At 40.6% G+C, this 16,524-nt stretch overlaps 1 protein-coding gene across 18 annotated transcripts in view; it reads left to right on the top strand.

Moving 5' to 3' along the window:
• The first annotated feature begins 352 nt into the window (after positions 1 to 352).
• The window catches only part of SLIT2 (slit guidance ligand 2), a 266,529-nt gene continuing 250,357 nt past the window's right edge, over positions 353 to 16,524 (top strand). For all 18 annotated transcript variants that reach the window (XR_008730635.1, XM_055700675.1, XM_055700672.1 and 15 more), the window contains exons 1-3: positions 353 to 1,016; positions 2,850 to 2,921; positions 4,136 to 4,207. Coding sequence is in view for 17 of the 18 variants with exons in the window: in XM_055700675.1 (XP_055556650.1) it covers positions 841 to 1,016; positions 2,850 to 2,921; positions 4,136 to 4,207 (320 nt within the window). In the remaining variant the exon portion in view is untranslated. The remainder of the gene's footprint in view (positions 1,017 to 2,849; positions 2,922 to 4,135; positions 4,208 to 16,524) is intronic.

The following is a 16,524-nucleotide window of genomic DNA, read 5'->3' as shown; positions in this document are numbered from 1 at the left end:
CGGGATCACAGGAGGATCTATAGCTGTGATCTGTCACCGAGGAGAAGGAGGTCGTGGATGAGCTCCCTTGCAGCAGGGCAACGAATCACTTCTCGGCTGCTTATTATTATCGTGCTCTAAGACCAGCCCTTTCCTGCTAAACTTGGCTTGGGAGCTTACAGCAGGAGGGGGCGCGGGGGGTGGAAAGCCAAGCCCAACATCATCTTGTGTGTTTGACTTTTTTTTTTTTTTTTTTTTTTTTTTCTTCCCCTCCCTCCTCCTTCCGTGAGACAGTTTGATGAATGCCTGCGAGAGGGGTATGATTTGCTGAGGCGCCTCCGGCAGGGCGGTGTGTGCGCGGTGTCAGCCCCGCCGCCCTGTGAGCGGCCCGCGGCGGGGGACGCGCGTGGGAGCGGCTGTGGCGCTCCGTGGGCGGACGGGGCTTCGCGGCCCCTGACCGAGGGCGCCGAGGGCAGTCACGGCTTCGGAAGGGGCGAGGAGGAAGATCAGTAGCTAGACCAACTCCGCCGCAGCCGGAGCCCGTGGGTTTGCTTCTCCTTCGCCGGGCGCGTGTGAAGACGAGACCCGAGTGCTGCCTCTCCCCGCCACCCGACGGGCTAGCGAGGGAGGGCCTGGGCCCAGCCCCCTTCCCAGCCGAAGTTGTCTTCAGTCGCGGAGCGGTGCCACCCACCTCACTTTGCCGGGGTTGTTTGCTTGGCTTGGCTTTGGATAGACAGGACTTCTCTTTCTCCGCACCCTGAAAGTTGCCCGAGCGCTCCCCGCGGCGAGGAGGAGGGCGGCGCGCCCCGCGCCTCCCCGGGGCCGAGGCCGGCGGGCCCGGCCGGGCGGCAGCGGGCGGTGATGATGTGCGGCTGGGGAAAGCTCACCCTGTTCCTGGGGCTGCTGCTGGCCATGGCGGGCGCGGTGGTGCCGCAGCCGTGCCCGGCGCAGTGCTCCTGCTCGGGGAGCACCGTGGACTGTCACGGGCTGGCGCTGCGCGGCGTCCCGAGGAACATCCCCCGCAACACCGAGAGACTGTAAGTAACCCGACCGGGGCGGCGGCGAGCACCCCCGGCCCCCGTCTCCTGTCAGGGCTCCCGCCGGCGGGCGGGGCACAGGCGGCCCCCGGAGCCGGCCCGGTTTGGGGTCCCGACGCCCTTTGGGGGGCGGGGGTCCGTTCCCTTCCCCTGCTGCCGGCGGTTCCCGTTTCGCGGCGATGCGCGGAGACACGGCAGAGGTGAACGCCGTTTCCAAGCCGCTGCCTTTCATCCCGGGAAGGCGCGGTGAGGAGCGCGGTTCCCGCCGCCTCGGGGAAGCGGGGGCGGCGGGGCGGGCACCGCCGCGGCCCGGGGGGCGCCCCGAGGCGACAGCGGAGCGGCCTTCCCCCCCCCCTCCCCTCCCCGCCATCCCCCGCCGGCGCCCATTTCCCGGCAAACTTCGCTACCGCAGCTCTTTCCCGAGGCGCTGGGGAGGCGGCGGGCCGCGGCGCTCCGCGGGCGCAGGCAGGCCCCGGGGCGGGAGCGGGGGGCGGCGGGGCGCGCTGCGCTGCGCCCGGGCGTGGAGCCGGAGCCCGGCGGGGCTCTGCCGCGGCGCGGGCACGCATCCGCCTGTGGGCGAGGGCGCGGGGGTGCTTCAGCCTCTTCCCCGCTCGCACGGCGCTAAGTTGTGCCTGAACTGTGATCTTTGCCCCCCTCCCCCCTGCCATCCGCTTTTTGGGACCGTTCTGCGCCCTCCGGCTGGGGCATTTTCTAGCCTTAAGAGAGAGCAAGCATGTGGTCGGTGATTTATCGTGTCGGGCTGCCCTTCGGTGGGGTCTCGGGAGTGGCAGAGGTGAACACTTTATTTCTTACTCTAAGTCATTTAAATATTGGTGTGTGAACACACATCTCGAGTGATGAATGCCACTCAGGAAGAGTATCAGGGATGTGTTTCTTGAGGCTTGTGCGGTTTCCATACAGTGGTGTTTTGGCCACATGCGGTATAAACACTCGCAGAAAAAAACCCAACCAACTTATCCCCCCCCCCCCCCCCCCCCGAAGTAGGCTGCGAACGAGCTGTAATTGTTAGGATAGTTTCTGTGTAATACCGCTTCCTAATGGCTTACCTCAGGAATGGTAAAGTCTGGTTTTATTTGTAGTGATTGGAATTGAGAGAAGTTTGTCTTGACCCCAAAATGTGATGAAAAAGGACCATATAACTTAAGAAGAGAAAGTAGTGCTGAAGCATGAATAGAAATGCCAGGGCCTAAATACAGTTTTCCGTCACTTGTGAATGTGCTTTGCGTTCTGCAGTCAGTGAAGCTTCCTGGGCAGCAAGTGAAGGGTTTAGTTTTCATAAAACCGTTCTTCCCATCACTTACACTCCAAGAGTCTTACACTTCTCGGAAAGCTCAGGTTTGCTATAGGAAGTTAAGACCTATTCTGCCTTTGTGGCAATACTATGGAAATTGAAAGTTGCTTAAAAATGGTGAAAGTTGTCTCAATTGCAGTCACTTTGTTTTTCTAACAGTCGAACAAATAACGCAGCGCATATATATAGATATAGTCGCTTTACTGGTTTTCTAGATGCAGTTATAACCATGTTCAGACAGGTTTTGACTGTTCTATATTAAAGATAAATGTGAGCTTTATAATGGCAGGCAGAACTGACTTTGTAAGGGTCTCTTATTACAAAGTTTGAAACTACTACTTTCAAGATAAACCTTCGTTCAGTCTCTTGGAGTTCAGGAACTCAGTGTTAGTTGTAGGAGTTGTTTGTTGGGTTCATTTACATCTCCTAATTTCTGAAAGTGCTGTGCCCATGAAAACAGAGCAATTTAAAAGTAACTTTTGAATGTTTTAATTTTGCTGCTTATAAATTATTCTTCTTAGGGATCTTAATGGAAATAACATCACAAGAATCACCAAGACTGACTTTGCTGGTCTAAGGCACCTTCGAGTTCTGTAAGTTTTTTTCTCTTTCTATCACTGATAGCTTTTAGGACTGATGCTACAGCTTGTTATAAAAAGCATTGAACTAGTTATCTTTTGGTTTATCAGCTGGATGGGTTATCACTTTTTAACTATTGTGCTACTGCATCTGAACTTACCGTCCTTCCCCCATGTGTTATATGCTGATATAAATAAGTTAGCAATTGTGTTAAATATAATTTGTTTAATTTTTTTTAATCTTTCCTTAAGGTTATGAGAACTTGAGAATTTAATTTTGCATGTATCTTACAACTAAAAGTTGCTAAAATTTGTTGAGTAACTGTTGGAATGACTTCAATATAAGGTTAGGAAGTTTATAGTTCACACTGAAAATGGGTACTCTCAGCCTGAAGTATAAGAGAATTCATTAAGAAAAAGTTACACCTTTAGTGAATTTAGAAGCAAGTCTCAGGTGATGGTTATTCTTTTTCTGCAGTTTCTGGGCATAAAGGAAACACTTCAGCAGTGAATTTGAGAAAGGAATGATTTGGTTTGGGTATATTTTTGTAAATACTTTTGTTTCTAGTATTATGAAGCTTTTAAAATTCTGTGGGGTTTTGGTGGCTTTTTTGTGTGTGGGGAATCTAATACCAGGTTTAAAATACTGCAGTATTTACTTAGCGTATTTGTTAAGGCTATTTAATTTGAGCAAGTAGTTGTATAAAATTATTTTCTGTTTCTGTCTGAAACAGAATATCGTGTTATAGTAATTCTTAAGTTTTTTACAAAATTACTGTTACAGTTATAATCTCTGTGCATTCTTTCACTGATGTTTTTTCCCAATGCCACAGTTAAATATTTGTTTTGTTGTTCTCATGTAAGCTTAGTAGCACCTTCATACTGTTCAGCTAGAGTATTATAACTTGCTAAAGAGCAATGATGTGTGTGTGTGTGTGCACAGCACATTTGCATATGTGTAACTTTCTAACTTGAGACTCTTAAAGTAAATGAGCGAATGTAGTATCTATTCCTCTTTCTTTTATCAAGGATTATTTTTCCCCTTTTTGAGTACATGAGCCCATGTAAAGTGTTGATGACGGGGGTCCAGAAGATTAAAGTGTATGTCACTCTAGAATAAATGTTGTACTGTCTTGATGAGGGTGTGGTTGCCTTTAGATGACTACTGTGAATGCAACAAGTTATCTTAGAGCTATTAAAATTTTTCTATAAAAACTTCTCTATTGCAGTCAGCTCATGGAGAACAAGATTAGCACTATCGAGAGAGGAGCATTCCAGGATTTAAAAGAACTGGAGAGGCTGTAAGTATTTTTAACTCTTAATTACATTCTATTAATTCTATGAATTATTTTTTTTTTCAAATCAGTTTCTGTTAAGGTACTCGAGCCTCTGATTTTTTATTATTTTTTTTTAAACTTGGGACATCTGCCCTTATTGAGACACAAGAGAAACAAGAAATTCTCAAGGAGTATGTATGGGGAGTTGGGGGGGGGGCGGGGGGAAGCTTTCCTGAGCAGTATAGATTTGAAGTATAAACTGCTGTTATCATGTAGGAAATAGCTTGAATGCTATCAAATATTTCTCCTTTGAAAATACAAGGACTTTTTTCAAACACGAATATGCCTAGAAAAGCCTGTTCTCTGAGGTATAGTGTTAGAAGTTAATCTTGGAGATGTTGGATGTTTTATATAGTATCTTAATGGAGGTAACTACTAGGTACAGTGTTGTCTTGTTACGTAGTATGAAAGCAATGATTGAATTCTGCTCCAGTTTTTATATGATTAAAGCTTTTACAAAGGCTTAGAAAAAATATGAACTGTTACCTTTCAAAAAATAATTGGATTTGGACTTTAAAAAAAGGATTGAGTACTGTGGGGAGAGAGGGTGGAGTGGGGGTGAGGGGATCTTGTCTGGTGAAGTGCAAACACCTGCTTGGTTGCAGTAGGGCATAGAAAATTTGTATTTCCCAAAGTGGTTTAGCTCTTTGTAATAGTTGCTTAATTTTCAGTATGTGCCTTCTTATTTTGCCGCATTTTTTTGAAAATGTATTGTACAACTTGGGACATCTGACTTCTTAAATGCAAGATGCTAATGGAAGGATATAGTTTGGAGCTAGGAAGGTCTAAGAATGCCACCGTATTGATGTGTGCTCATGCAGAGGTTTTGAGCAGTGTCTTCATTATTAGGCATCTTAGTTGCTGCAGTTTCATTATATCATCTTTTCTTTAAGCATGCATCTGAGGTCTTGTATAGTTTTTCATTTGCTGCTTCTTTAGCTTCCTAAAAGTATTTCTACTTTATTCCATTGAAAAGCAGCATTGGCCTAAGCATTCTGTTTGTGTTGTTATAGTGGAGCTCTGTATCCACAGCTGCTGTGTGTTTAAAATGAAAAAAAACCCACAAACCATTATGGTTGATTTGGTCATACAAAGCTATTCAAGAGACTTAGTAACCACCAGTGTGATTATGATTATTTCCATAATAGTTGAAATATCATGTACTTGAGATAGTTACCTCATTTTTTTCAAATAAACCAAAGTAACTTTTTGACCTAAAAAAAAAAATATATTACTGTATAGTGCAACCTTTTTTGAGTAATTTTTAATGAGATTGATTACTCCCAGAAATGCATAGCTAGATTTTTTGAGAGTTGTGTTAAAATCCTTAATGCAATGTTTTTTTACAACGTGTTTTAAACTTTGTACAAAGTATAGGGATTTAGTACAGCTTCTCCTGCTGAGGGATATATTGGAATAATATATACACATTCCTAAATTTGATTTATAGGGTATAGCTAAAAAATTAAACAGCAGTGTACTTCATACTGCAAAATTAAGTACACATACATGAAACATTAATAAACATTACTTGTCTGGTGTGTTCACATTTTGCCATTGCCTTTTCTGTGGTTTTTTTTATTTATTTATTTGTCTTTTGATAAATCTAAAATCTTTGGAAAACAATAGATGTTTTCCAGGTACATAAGGTACTAGTTATGAAGAGAAACTCTGATAATTGTGGCTACTTTTGCGGGCTATTTTTGTTCACCCTTCAGCAGGCAAACTATGACATTTGAAAGTTTAGTTATTTAGACCTATAAAGTTAGATTCTGTTTTGCCTTCAGAATTATTTTGCCTCTGCTCTGGTACTTGTTAGGGTTTCTTTAATTTGCTGGAATTCAGTAGTGTTAGGTGTGTGGGTGACTTGTAATTTGAATAGATATGCAGGATGTCTTTAAACCGCCCCAGCTGTTGGCTAAGAGCAAATATTTCATATTTGTGAGGAAAAGCTGAGAAAATTCCTCTTGTTTACAACTGCCAAGTCCATCTGATGAAGGCGCATTGTTATCTGACAGCCAATTCATCTCCTTGGGATTCTGAAATTCAAAATGATTTCTCAGGAAACTTGTGAATACTTCCTTCAAATATTTTCTTTTATACATTAAACAGCAAGCACTTTAAAGCTTTTTAAGCTTTTTTCAGTGTGTAAGTGTAGGATGTCACATTTCTACTGTAAGTGTAATGTGCCAAGCTACTTTCAAAGAATACCTGATGCAGTTCTTTAGTGTGCCAATGGAAGGTGTGAATGAACCTTAGTGTAACTTAAATTAAGTCTATTTGGTTTGTAAGATTGTTTACATGTGATATATCTTATGTTGAAATATCTTGTGCTAGTTCAACTAGTTCAGCTAAAATTCAGCTACAGGCTGAATTTTAAAAAGGGTTCCCTGTAGTTCAGTACTCTCTTTAAAGAAAGTGAAGAACATACTTTCACAGTAGTTTTCTTTTTCTTTTTTTTTGGGGGGTGGTGGGGGGGGTGGGGGTGTGAGGAGGCGGGGAGGAACAACAACCCAAAACTTCTCTCTAGGATAAGTAGTGCTTTTGGTATTTTTGGTTTTGAACTAGAATTTCAGTTACAAAAATTTTTTAGACCAGTTACTGTTTTCCAAGAAACAGTTTGGTTGATCAGTGAGTTACTTGTGAATACTTATTTGTACATCTGTTCATGCAAAATGCTGAATATCCTCAGCTCCCTCTAACGGAAGTGAAGACCTGAAGCACCTTGCAAAATTGATCTCTGAGAGAAGAAACTCTCAACCTTTTCTTCAGAAGGGAGCTGCTTAAGATAAGATTTGATTAAAGCTATGTGTACCTCTGGACAGAAATGTTTTTCCTATGCTTTAGTAAAGCAACAACAAATCTTAGTACACTAGATACATGTAGTAGCATGTACATGGAGCTATTTAGACCTAATATGCCCTATAATGGGAATTTGTATCACACCAGTGTAACTGTAGAAGTGCAGTGGAAACCAAAGCCACAATAAATACTCCTGTAACAAGTGACTGTTGCTACAGCAGCCCTGCTGTAATTTTAAAGTAGAAGTGTTCAGTTAGGAATAAATGATCGTATAGTAGCACCTACTACATAAGAACTTGGAGGGAAAACAAGTTGGAAGCTAACAACTTTAAGATACGTTTTAGGTTTGTGGAAACTTTAGTTGCTGGAGAGTCCCTGGTGAATCTGAAGGTGATTTTGCTATAAGCCTTTTAGCTGGATACTTCCAGTTAAATGTGGGTATGTGCTGCAGTGTTCGTGTAGTTAGTCTCCAGCAGTCTCGTTTGAAGGCTCAGCTCTTAAGGGGATACTAGCTCTGGACCAAAGCAATTTGGTACAATACTGCCTGAGCTAGTAAGTCTGCCATGAACATGGCTTTCTTTTCAGCCTGTTTCTTCAATGGCTGAATCACATGGTCTGCTGTGTTGTGTAGATACTGTCTGCTGAAACAACCCTCCTTAAACTTCAATATGTACAGCCCATTTTTCAGTCAATGGAACAACTTGTACCCTTGTGTACATCTTGAAGCACTGTCAAAAATTCTTGGATTAGTTATGGTCTTATCTGTCCTGTATTTAACATCTGCAAGACTTTCTATATTAACTAGTAACCTGTATGATGAGCCCATGTTCCTATGTGTAGGGCCACTGAAGTGTATATGCCCGTTCAGTACATGGTAGGTACCGTGAAAGATTGGGATGTGACCTGTTGTCTGAACCTCTTACATAGATCAGTCATGTATCAGTGGTGGGTTTCAGTATACTTCGTGGCAGGAAGGGAGAAAGGGTCAAAAGGGGAATTTCCACATTTAAGAATTTCCAGAGGCCACTGTTTTCTATGGGAGACAAAACCTTTTAAAATGATTCCTAATGAGAATGTGATATTAAACATTTGCTTCTTCTTTCTTTATGAAGCTGGTATCTTGGGTGTGATGTTGACAATAGTTTGAAATAGTGTCTTAAGAAAACAAGATGAAGATAACTGAAAATCTCTTTCTGAAAACTAACACTATTACTAGACACACATTTAAAAAATTACTTTTAAACAGAGTAGTCGGCTGTTATCCCTGAGACCACCTTCTTCTGTGGTGTTGTGCCTACTGTTCTGTCTCTCATTGTTTTTGCGAGCTATTGTCATCTGGAGGGAAGCATAAAATTTGGTTGAAGACAGCTGCTATAGACTGTTGAAACAGTTCTATTATAAGCTACTTAAGCCTAAAACTTCCTTACAGTTCTTTGTATTCCAGAAATACAATGGAGTCAGGTTTTGAAGGCTAAATATACTCTTCACTTGTTTATGTAGCAGAGCAGTTACCTTTTCATTTAGGAAATATTTTTTTTTGCTGCCAGAAACATTGTTTTTAATCGTAATTTTTCCTAATATTCTATGTCTAGTGGTTGAGATGCCAGGTATCCTCATTCTAAGGCTACACTAAACATCCAAAAGATGTCAGGATAGGAAGAGTTTACAGCAATCATTCGAAAACTACCCACATTTTTCTTCCTGTATTTGTGAATAATCCATTGAGGCAGTAGTATGCCCCTAAAATGCTAATTTGGAGTCTGATTCTGCAGACATTTACCATGTGAATAACGTGGTTTGCATGAGTAGTCCCACTGATTACTCTTGTGAAAAAAGTTACTTGTGTGGCCTAATAAGTTTCCAGGCCAAACCCCTACACTTCTGATACTTGAATTAATGGAATTTATATCTAAAATGTTTATTTATTATCTTAATAGTTCCAAAGAGATATCTATGCAGACTTAAAAAAAAAATAACAAAAAATCCCCAAAACAAAACCCACCAAAACCCAAACCCTATGAAACCTATTTTGGCTGGAAACTAGCATGGAGGTAAAATGTTACTTTCACAGACTCTAGAACAACTGCAACTTCTAAGTTAGTATCTGAGCTAAATATTGAATGTCCTCCCTCAATACATCCCAAAAAAACAGCCCCCCTGAGCTACATGGTGTACATAGGCTTAAATCTTGAGTTCAAGAAAAGAATGCTGTAAGGGTTGAACATCAAGTTGGTACTTGAAACTGAAAGCTATCTATGTTGTATTTTCATGTTTCTTACAATGTATTACTGAATGATGGAGAAGAAAATATTTCAAGAATTAAATGTTTTATTACAGTTCATGCATTTTTTACATTTTTACAATGCACTTCTAAAATAACAAACTGAAGGATTGCCTGTACTTGGTATTTATTGGGGCTCCATCTCCACAAGTACATTAAAACAAGTTCCTAAAACTTAAGATGAATAGAGCTTTTACTTAGCATACTTACAAGTGTTTGACTGAGTAGTACTGAAAGATACTAAAATGTTGTGCATGCTGTGTGTGAACAACTTGAAATTTACATGTGTCGCAGCACAGAAGGAAAAGTATGTTTCAACTGCATAGTTTCAAGGAAAAGTTTTTTCAACTTAGTAAACAAGTACTATACGGCTTTCCTTTCTGGATATAAATCTACATGTGAAACTGCAGCTTCTGCAGCAAGGGCTTAATTATAACCTCTATATAGGAGTCGATCTTTGTCAAAGATATTAAATGGGATTTAGTAGAATGAAGTGTGGTTTAGTTGTATTGTACATAATACATGGTTAGCTTTATCTGTCTGGGCTCTAACTTAGTCTGATACATGTGGTAAACTATTACGCTATATTAGCGAGTTCTGAAATTATAAAACCAAACCTCACTTATGAGTTACCATGATCTAGGAATATATGGTGTTTTACAGAGCATCTCATCTTAGAAAGATATGCATAGCAGCATGGACTAAGAAATAAAATGTTCCATCTCTGAAAACAAATACAGCTTGTCTGGGACAATATTGCTCACCAGGCCTGGGCATTTTTCAGAGGGAATTAGCAGTTGTTTCAAAATAGACTACATGAAATAGTATTGCTCTTTTTGTCTAGTCAAGGAAAGGGCCACACTGTACTATGTGTATGTTCTTTCTTAGGGTGCAGACTTACTGTATCGCTGATGGGATTAAACATGCTTTCCAGAGATTTAAGTAAACCTATGTGCTAACTTTTTGTTATGTATTGGTGTGGCATGAGATTGCAGTTTTATTTCAATTATTTGACTAGCTCTATCCATAAAATGTAAATTCCAAGTAGGAAAAAAGTAACTCTTTAAAAAGAGGAATAGCAGGATTTTTGATGGTTCTTTAAATGTGAGCTGTGTCAATAAATTAATTCCAGAATAATCAGTTTGTCTGAACTTCCTTCTGGGTTTTGAATCTCTGACAGAATGTAGCCCTTTCAATTGCAGAAAAGGTGTTAAAAGCCCTAGGTTTCACTTCTGAAGAGCTGTGCGATCAAAGTTCAAGAGCAGGGGAAAAATGGAAAAATCTGGAAGAAATGCTAAATGTTGCCTATTTTTATGATGTAGTTTTGCAGCTTTAACTGAAACAAAATCTGTTGTTCCCACCCCCAATTTACAGAGACTTAGATGTGAAGTTTAAAGGCTAATGCCGAAGTTTAGAACCCCTGGTGAAAAATGCAACATTAGCAGTGGAGTCAAGAGTTCTAGGAATCATTTGTTTCACTATCATAGCTAAAAAAGCAGCAAATAAACATCTTGTTGTGCTTGACTATAGGTAGTCTTGATGAAAGGAGCTTTTTTTAGTGGCAAGACCTTGTATTATGTATTGTGGAAGTTGTACTGAGGTCTTAGCATGGTTTCTTAGCTTTTTAACTAGAAGTTAGTCTCCAGTTTCTTTTCTTGCTGGATCTTGGTGTTCATTTGATGTGCAAGTTCATTACTGAAGCCTGAGAATTAATTTTTCAGTTGGGGCGCATTCAGAACAGTTTCTGGCTACTGCAGCCATGAAGGTGTAGGTTGGACTGCCTACAACCTTAGGTACTAGTGCATGTGCTTGTTTTTTAAGGCTACTTGATGTTTTGATTTTCTGCCCCTTCAAGCATTGATATTTAATCACCTGTCTGGCTTCGGTCTGAATAGATGAGCATTTGAAGGGTTAATACTTTCACACATGTGTGATAGGTAGTGGAAGAGTTCAGGTAGAGAACATGTTTTTGAACAGCCCTAAAGGGGCTGAACAGTTACTCCTTGTTAATCACATGTGAAAAATCCTTCTCTTAGCTAATCCTACATAGTTTAAGGGCAATGCATAGCACATTCCTTGTTTTAGAACAAGGAGGAGACCATGAAGCCTGCGGTGCTAATCACTTAACAAAGGAATGTGAGACCATCTTATATGAATTGTACTGTGGCACTGTACTGGTATTTATAGTTTAAAAAAAACCCAAAACTGCAGCAATTATTTTGTATTAACAGACTTTTGTCAAAGCAACTTCAAATATCTTCTCTATAAATGCCTGTTAAATCAGAAGTAGACAAAGGATGTCTTTGAAGACAGTATTTAGAAAGATGTAGTGTTCTAAGGGAATTTTAAAAAGCAGATTATGGCTATATTTTGATTGCAGAATACTACAGAATGTTTGGTAAAACTTTTAAGTCCAAGAGCAATGTTCTTTTAAAAGCCTTGTGAATGTTGCTATTATTTTTAGTGTATTTTATTCATCTGAGTGTCTTTTCTCATGGGACTCCTTTTATAGGTCTAGAAGTCAAATTGCAGTGAGAAGTCCTGTTTGCTCTTTGCAGACCTTTTTACAAATTCCAGGGCAGGAAGGCTGTTTATTTTTCCCACATCTGTTTTGTGCTCATCCTTTGTGACATTGTTTGCTGGATGCTGTTCTTTCTTGCTTCCTCCTGAAATGGGTAATTTGCACTGTTGCAAAATGTTGAAACCAAGTCTGATTCTATAGAACTGTTGTGTCAATGTTTTTGTTTCAAATAGCATTTTGTGTTTGGAAGCTATTTTAAATTGGTGCTGTAGAGCACTGATATTAAACTTAAAGCTATACATTTCAGTTTTACCTTGTAAAAATCATATATATCTGTTGCAAAGCCAGTTTAATATTTTTTTTTAAACCACAGATTTAATGTTAGATAGCCACAGGTGAAAATTAAGTTGTCATTACATTTTAAGATAGCATATTTTAAAAGAACATCTAAGATGCTCCTTATTTTAACTGCAGAAGCCATGCTTCTATCTGGAATTTTACAGTTAAACTCCAAAATGTATGAGAGATCTGGCTGCATGGCTGTCACTTCAGTGACTCATACTGTTATATTATCTCATTTACTCTGAAGAGTCTGATTGAAACTTCATCAGAAGAAATGTTTTATTTTCCTTTGTAGTATGTAGTGCATCATGCTGGTTTGTTTTCAATATTAGTCTAGACTAATAATCAAAAAAATGTGGCAAAGTCTCCAGTATTTTTTTGAGACACACCAGCCTTTCAGACTTTAATTTGGCAGGATGCCTGTACAGGTGCTACAGAAAAATGCTTAAGAGAGGCTGACTTACTGTGGTAGATCAGTGCTAGAAAGACACTTACAAGCCTATCTAGACTATCTGCAGGCCTTTCTTGCCTTTCTAAACAATCTGATCAAACTCTAGCTAAATTCCATCTAACAGATCAACTTCCCCTCCCCTCATTCTTTGCCTTTTATTTTCCCTTGGAAGTTGTCCCAGGTAGTGTCACAGATCATCCTTGCTTCATCTGACATTTGATTCTATATTACTTTATGGAGCTTTTATTACTTCTGTTTCCTTCTTTGTGGTATACTTTATAGAATAAAATCCAGTGAATTAGCTTCACAGGATTGTGGAGGTTTCAGGAAGCCTCTGTGGATTCTCTAGACCCGTGCCACTGACTAATGCAATGTTGATCAGAGCAGGTGGCTGAGGGCTGTTCCCAGTCGGGTTTTGAATGCCTGCAACAATGGAGAATCTCTGAGCAACCTGTTCCACTGTTTGACCACCCTCATAGTCAAAGACTTTTTTGTCTTTTACTTTTATGTTGTCTTAGACTTTTTAATGCTTAAATGTAATTTCCTATATTTTGAATTGTGTCCATTGCTTTTTGCCCTTTCACTGTGCATGCCTGAGAAGAGTCTGGTTCAGTCTTCCTTACTTGGGAAGGAAGTGCATTACTTATTTATACACATGATGTATTTATACACATTGAGGTCCCTCTGAGCCTTCTCCTCCCCAGGCAAAACAGTCCAGCTCTTTCAGAATCTCTTGCTGTGACAGGTGCTTCAATCTGTCTGCTTAATTGTCTTCATGGCCCTTCTCTGGACTTGCTTCAGTATGTCCGTGTCTCTCTTGTAGTGGGGAGTCCAGCAATGGGCACTGCTGTCCAGATGTCTCACTAGTACTGAGTAGAGGGGAAGAATCACCTGCCTTGACCACCTGGCAACACTTTTCCTAATACAGCTTAGGATGCTGTTGGCCTTTGCTGCAAGGGTACATTGCTGGCTACAGTTTAATTTCTTGTTTACCAGGACCCCAGGCTTTTCCCTGTAAAACTGGTTTCCAGCTGGTTGTTCTCCGGTGTGTGCTGGGGAGTTATTCCTCCCCAGGTGCAAGACTTTGCACTCCCCTTTTGTTGAGATTCATGAAGTTCCTTTTTGACCAGTTCTGCAAGCCTGCCCAGGTTCCTCCAACTGGCAGTGCGCACACCTGGTGCATCAGTCATTCCTTCCAGTTTTGTACCATCTTCAAACATGCTGAGAGTGCACTCTCTCCCATCTTTCAGGGTGTGGACAAAGATGTTGAACAGCAGTGGCTCCAGTACTGACCCCTGGGGTACACCACTAGTGACTGTTCTCCAGCTGGACTTTGTGCCATTGATCACAGCCCTTTGAACTTCAGAAAATGTTCAGTCCACTCCACTGTCTGCTTATATAGCCTGTACTTTATCAGTTTGTCTATGAGGACAACTGCTATGAGTGACAGTGTAAGGAGCTTTATTGAAGTCAACACAAACACCATCCACTGCCGCCTTCTCATCTGCCAATTCCTTATTCACTGTAGGAGGCTATAAGCCCGGTCAGGCATGATTTTCTCACTTGTAAATCCATGCTGACTACTCCCAGTCATCATCTTGTCCTTACTGTGTCTAGAAATAGCTTCTGTTTTGCTCTGTTACCTTCCCAGGCATTGAGGTGAGTCTGTCCAACCTGTAGTCACCTGGCTTTTGTTGCTCTTACACTTTTTTTTTTAGTGCCATAGGCAGAATTAGTGAGAGTAATGACCAGCTATTTATAAAATTATCTTTGCTGTTGAAACAGTAAGGAATACAGAATTTTCCAGGAAACAACAGCCTTAGTTTCTCTCTTTTTTTTTTTTGTTGTTGTTTTTGTGCTAAGAAAAAAAAGCCACAACTCAACTAAACAAAGAGCCTGTCCTAGCTCTGCTTATATTGGAAAAATTCTTAAAAGAGGCAAAGTGAGTATAGATGCCCAATTCTCTGTGCAAAATAGCGTTCTGCATAATGTATGGAGAATTGTTTGGGGTAGGGGAGGAATGTGGTACTTGTGGACTTGCCATCAACCCTGTGTGAAAAGAAAATGGAGAACGGAAAATATTTTAGGGTTCAAGTAGTATCTAGTACAATGTAGTACTATAGTTTGCAAAGTAACTTTTGCCACTACCTACACAAGAAACTGAGTTTGCAGTAGTGGCTGTTCTGCTTCCTTTCAGAAAATTGTTGTACTAAACCAAATACCTAATCAGTATTTGAGATTAAATTGAAAATAACTTAGGTATCTTTCTTAGCTAGTCACTATTTAGCCTAGAAAATGGAGCCTTCATTAAATGATTCTTGACTTCAGGAAAATTTTGACTTAGGCACCCAAATGCTGTCAGACGAGCCCTGAACTTTTCAGATTCCAATTTCTATTCATGTGGTCAGTAAACTTGATATTGCTAGGTTTAATGAGATTATGAATATTTTGACTAGAGATGAGAAGGTCTTTGCAGAGAATTCCTAATGGAAAAACTGGCACGGTCTTTTGCTTAGCTCTTAGTTCTTGGGCTGCCTTCTCACTTGATGACATGTTCATGCAATTCACATTCACAGTCAGCAGTTGCCAGATGTGTTGAAGTTCAGTAGATTGTGGCTTGGACACATGGATGGCATGGATGCAAATGTTCTCTGCCTCTGGCAGATGTTACTTCCCTACAAAAAACGTGTTGCTATAAGGCTTGCCGCCTTTGCAGATGTAAGCCTATGTTGAGCTTTTATGTAAAAATTCTCTGGTGAGGACATAGGCATCATTTATTCTGATGTCTATTATTCTGACCCTGTATATCTAGGGTCAGGTTTTTAGGACTTAATGGTTAAACCAGTCCATGGAGATGATTTGGGTTCTGTGTACTGTTTTTTTGTTTTAAGATACTTGGATAATTTTGTAGGTTTATTCTGTACTTCCAGGGCTCATAAAGCCTGAATTGATACTAGACCTTCCCAGCAGATGCATATCGCTGTAACCTATTGGAACTACTTGAGGAGCATGGTGGGCTTATTCGTCATGAGTAGAAAGTGCTGTTACACGAACACACAATGGTTTTAGTGACATGTCCTTTCATTTAGAATTAAATTTAATGAAAACATGTGTATCTTTAATGTTTATGAATATTTTTCAAACGAACTTCAGTGAAAAGATATTACATGGTATTTTTAGATGGGTTTGATAGTAATGTCTTTGCTGACAAACAGTAAGTGTAGATGTGCTCCTTTGAACAGTATGATTTCTAAGCTATACAGTACTGTGTGTTACTGTGTGCAGATAGTGTATTTACTTCTTTCAGCTAACTTTGAAGGAAGAATGAAAAATAATAACTTCTGCTATTGTTAACTTTGTGTGAGTTGGAAGTGTTCTGTCCTTCCTAAAGTGGTAGAATAAGATGCATCTGTGCTTTGTAAATAGAGCTTTGGAAGGCACTCAGTCTCTATGCACCCAATGGGATAGGCTGTTTCTAATTAAAGACTACAGCTGATTTATAATTTACTTGGCACAGCTCAACTTCAGTCAGTTCTCAAGTTATTTTTGAGGACTTCTGTTTTTTTAGGGGGGCTATGGCTAGAATTGCATCAACTTGAACTAAAACCCACTGAAAGAGATTACTTTGGGGGACAAAATTGCAGCCTTCCAGTACCTGTGAGGTGGTTATAAAAAAGTTCAAGCCAGGCTCATTGCTGTGATGAGACAACCATAAATTGAAATGAGAGGTTATGACTGGATACTGGATATAAGGGCAAAACTTCTTCACAGTGAGGACAGTCAAGCACTGGAACAACTCAGCTGCCAAGAGAGGCTGTGAGTCTCATGCAGCTTCTCTGTATGTAGTTGATTACAATGGGATCAGAAGCAAGTTACAGTGAAGG

Source organism: Falco cherrug, chromosome 1, assembly GCF_023634085.1.
Source record: "Falco cherrug isolate bFalChe1 chromosome 1, bFalChe1.pri, whole genome shotgun sequence".
NCBI lineage: Eukaryota > Metazoa > Chordata > Aves > Falconiformes > Falconidae > Falco > Falco cherrug.
This window is presented reverse-complemented; position numbering and strand designations above follow the sequence as displayed.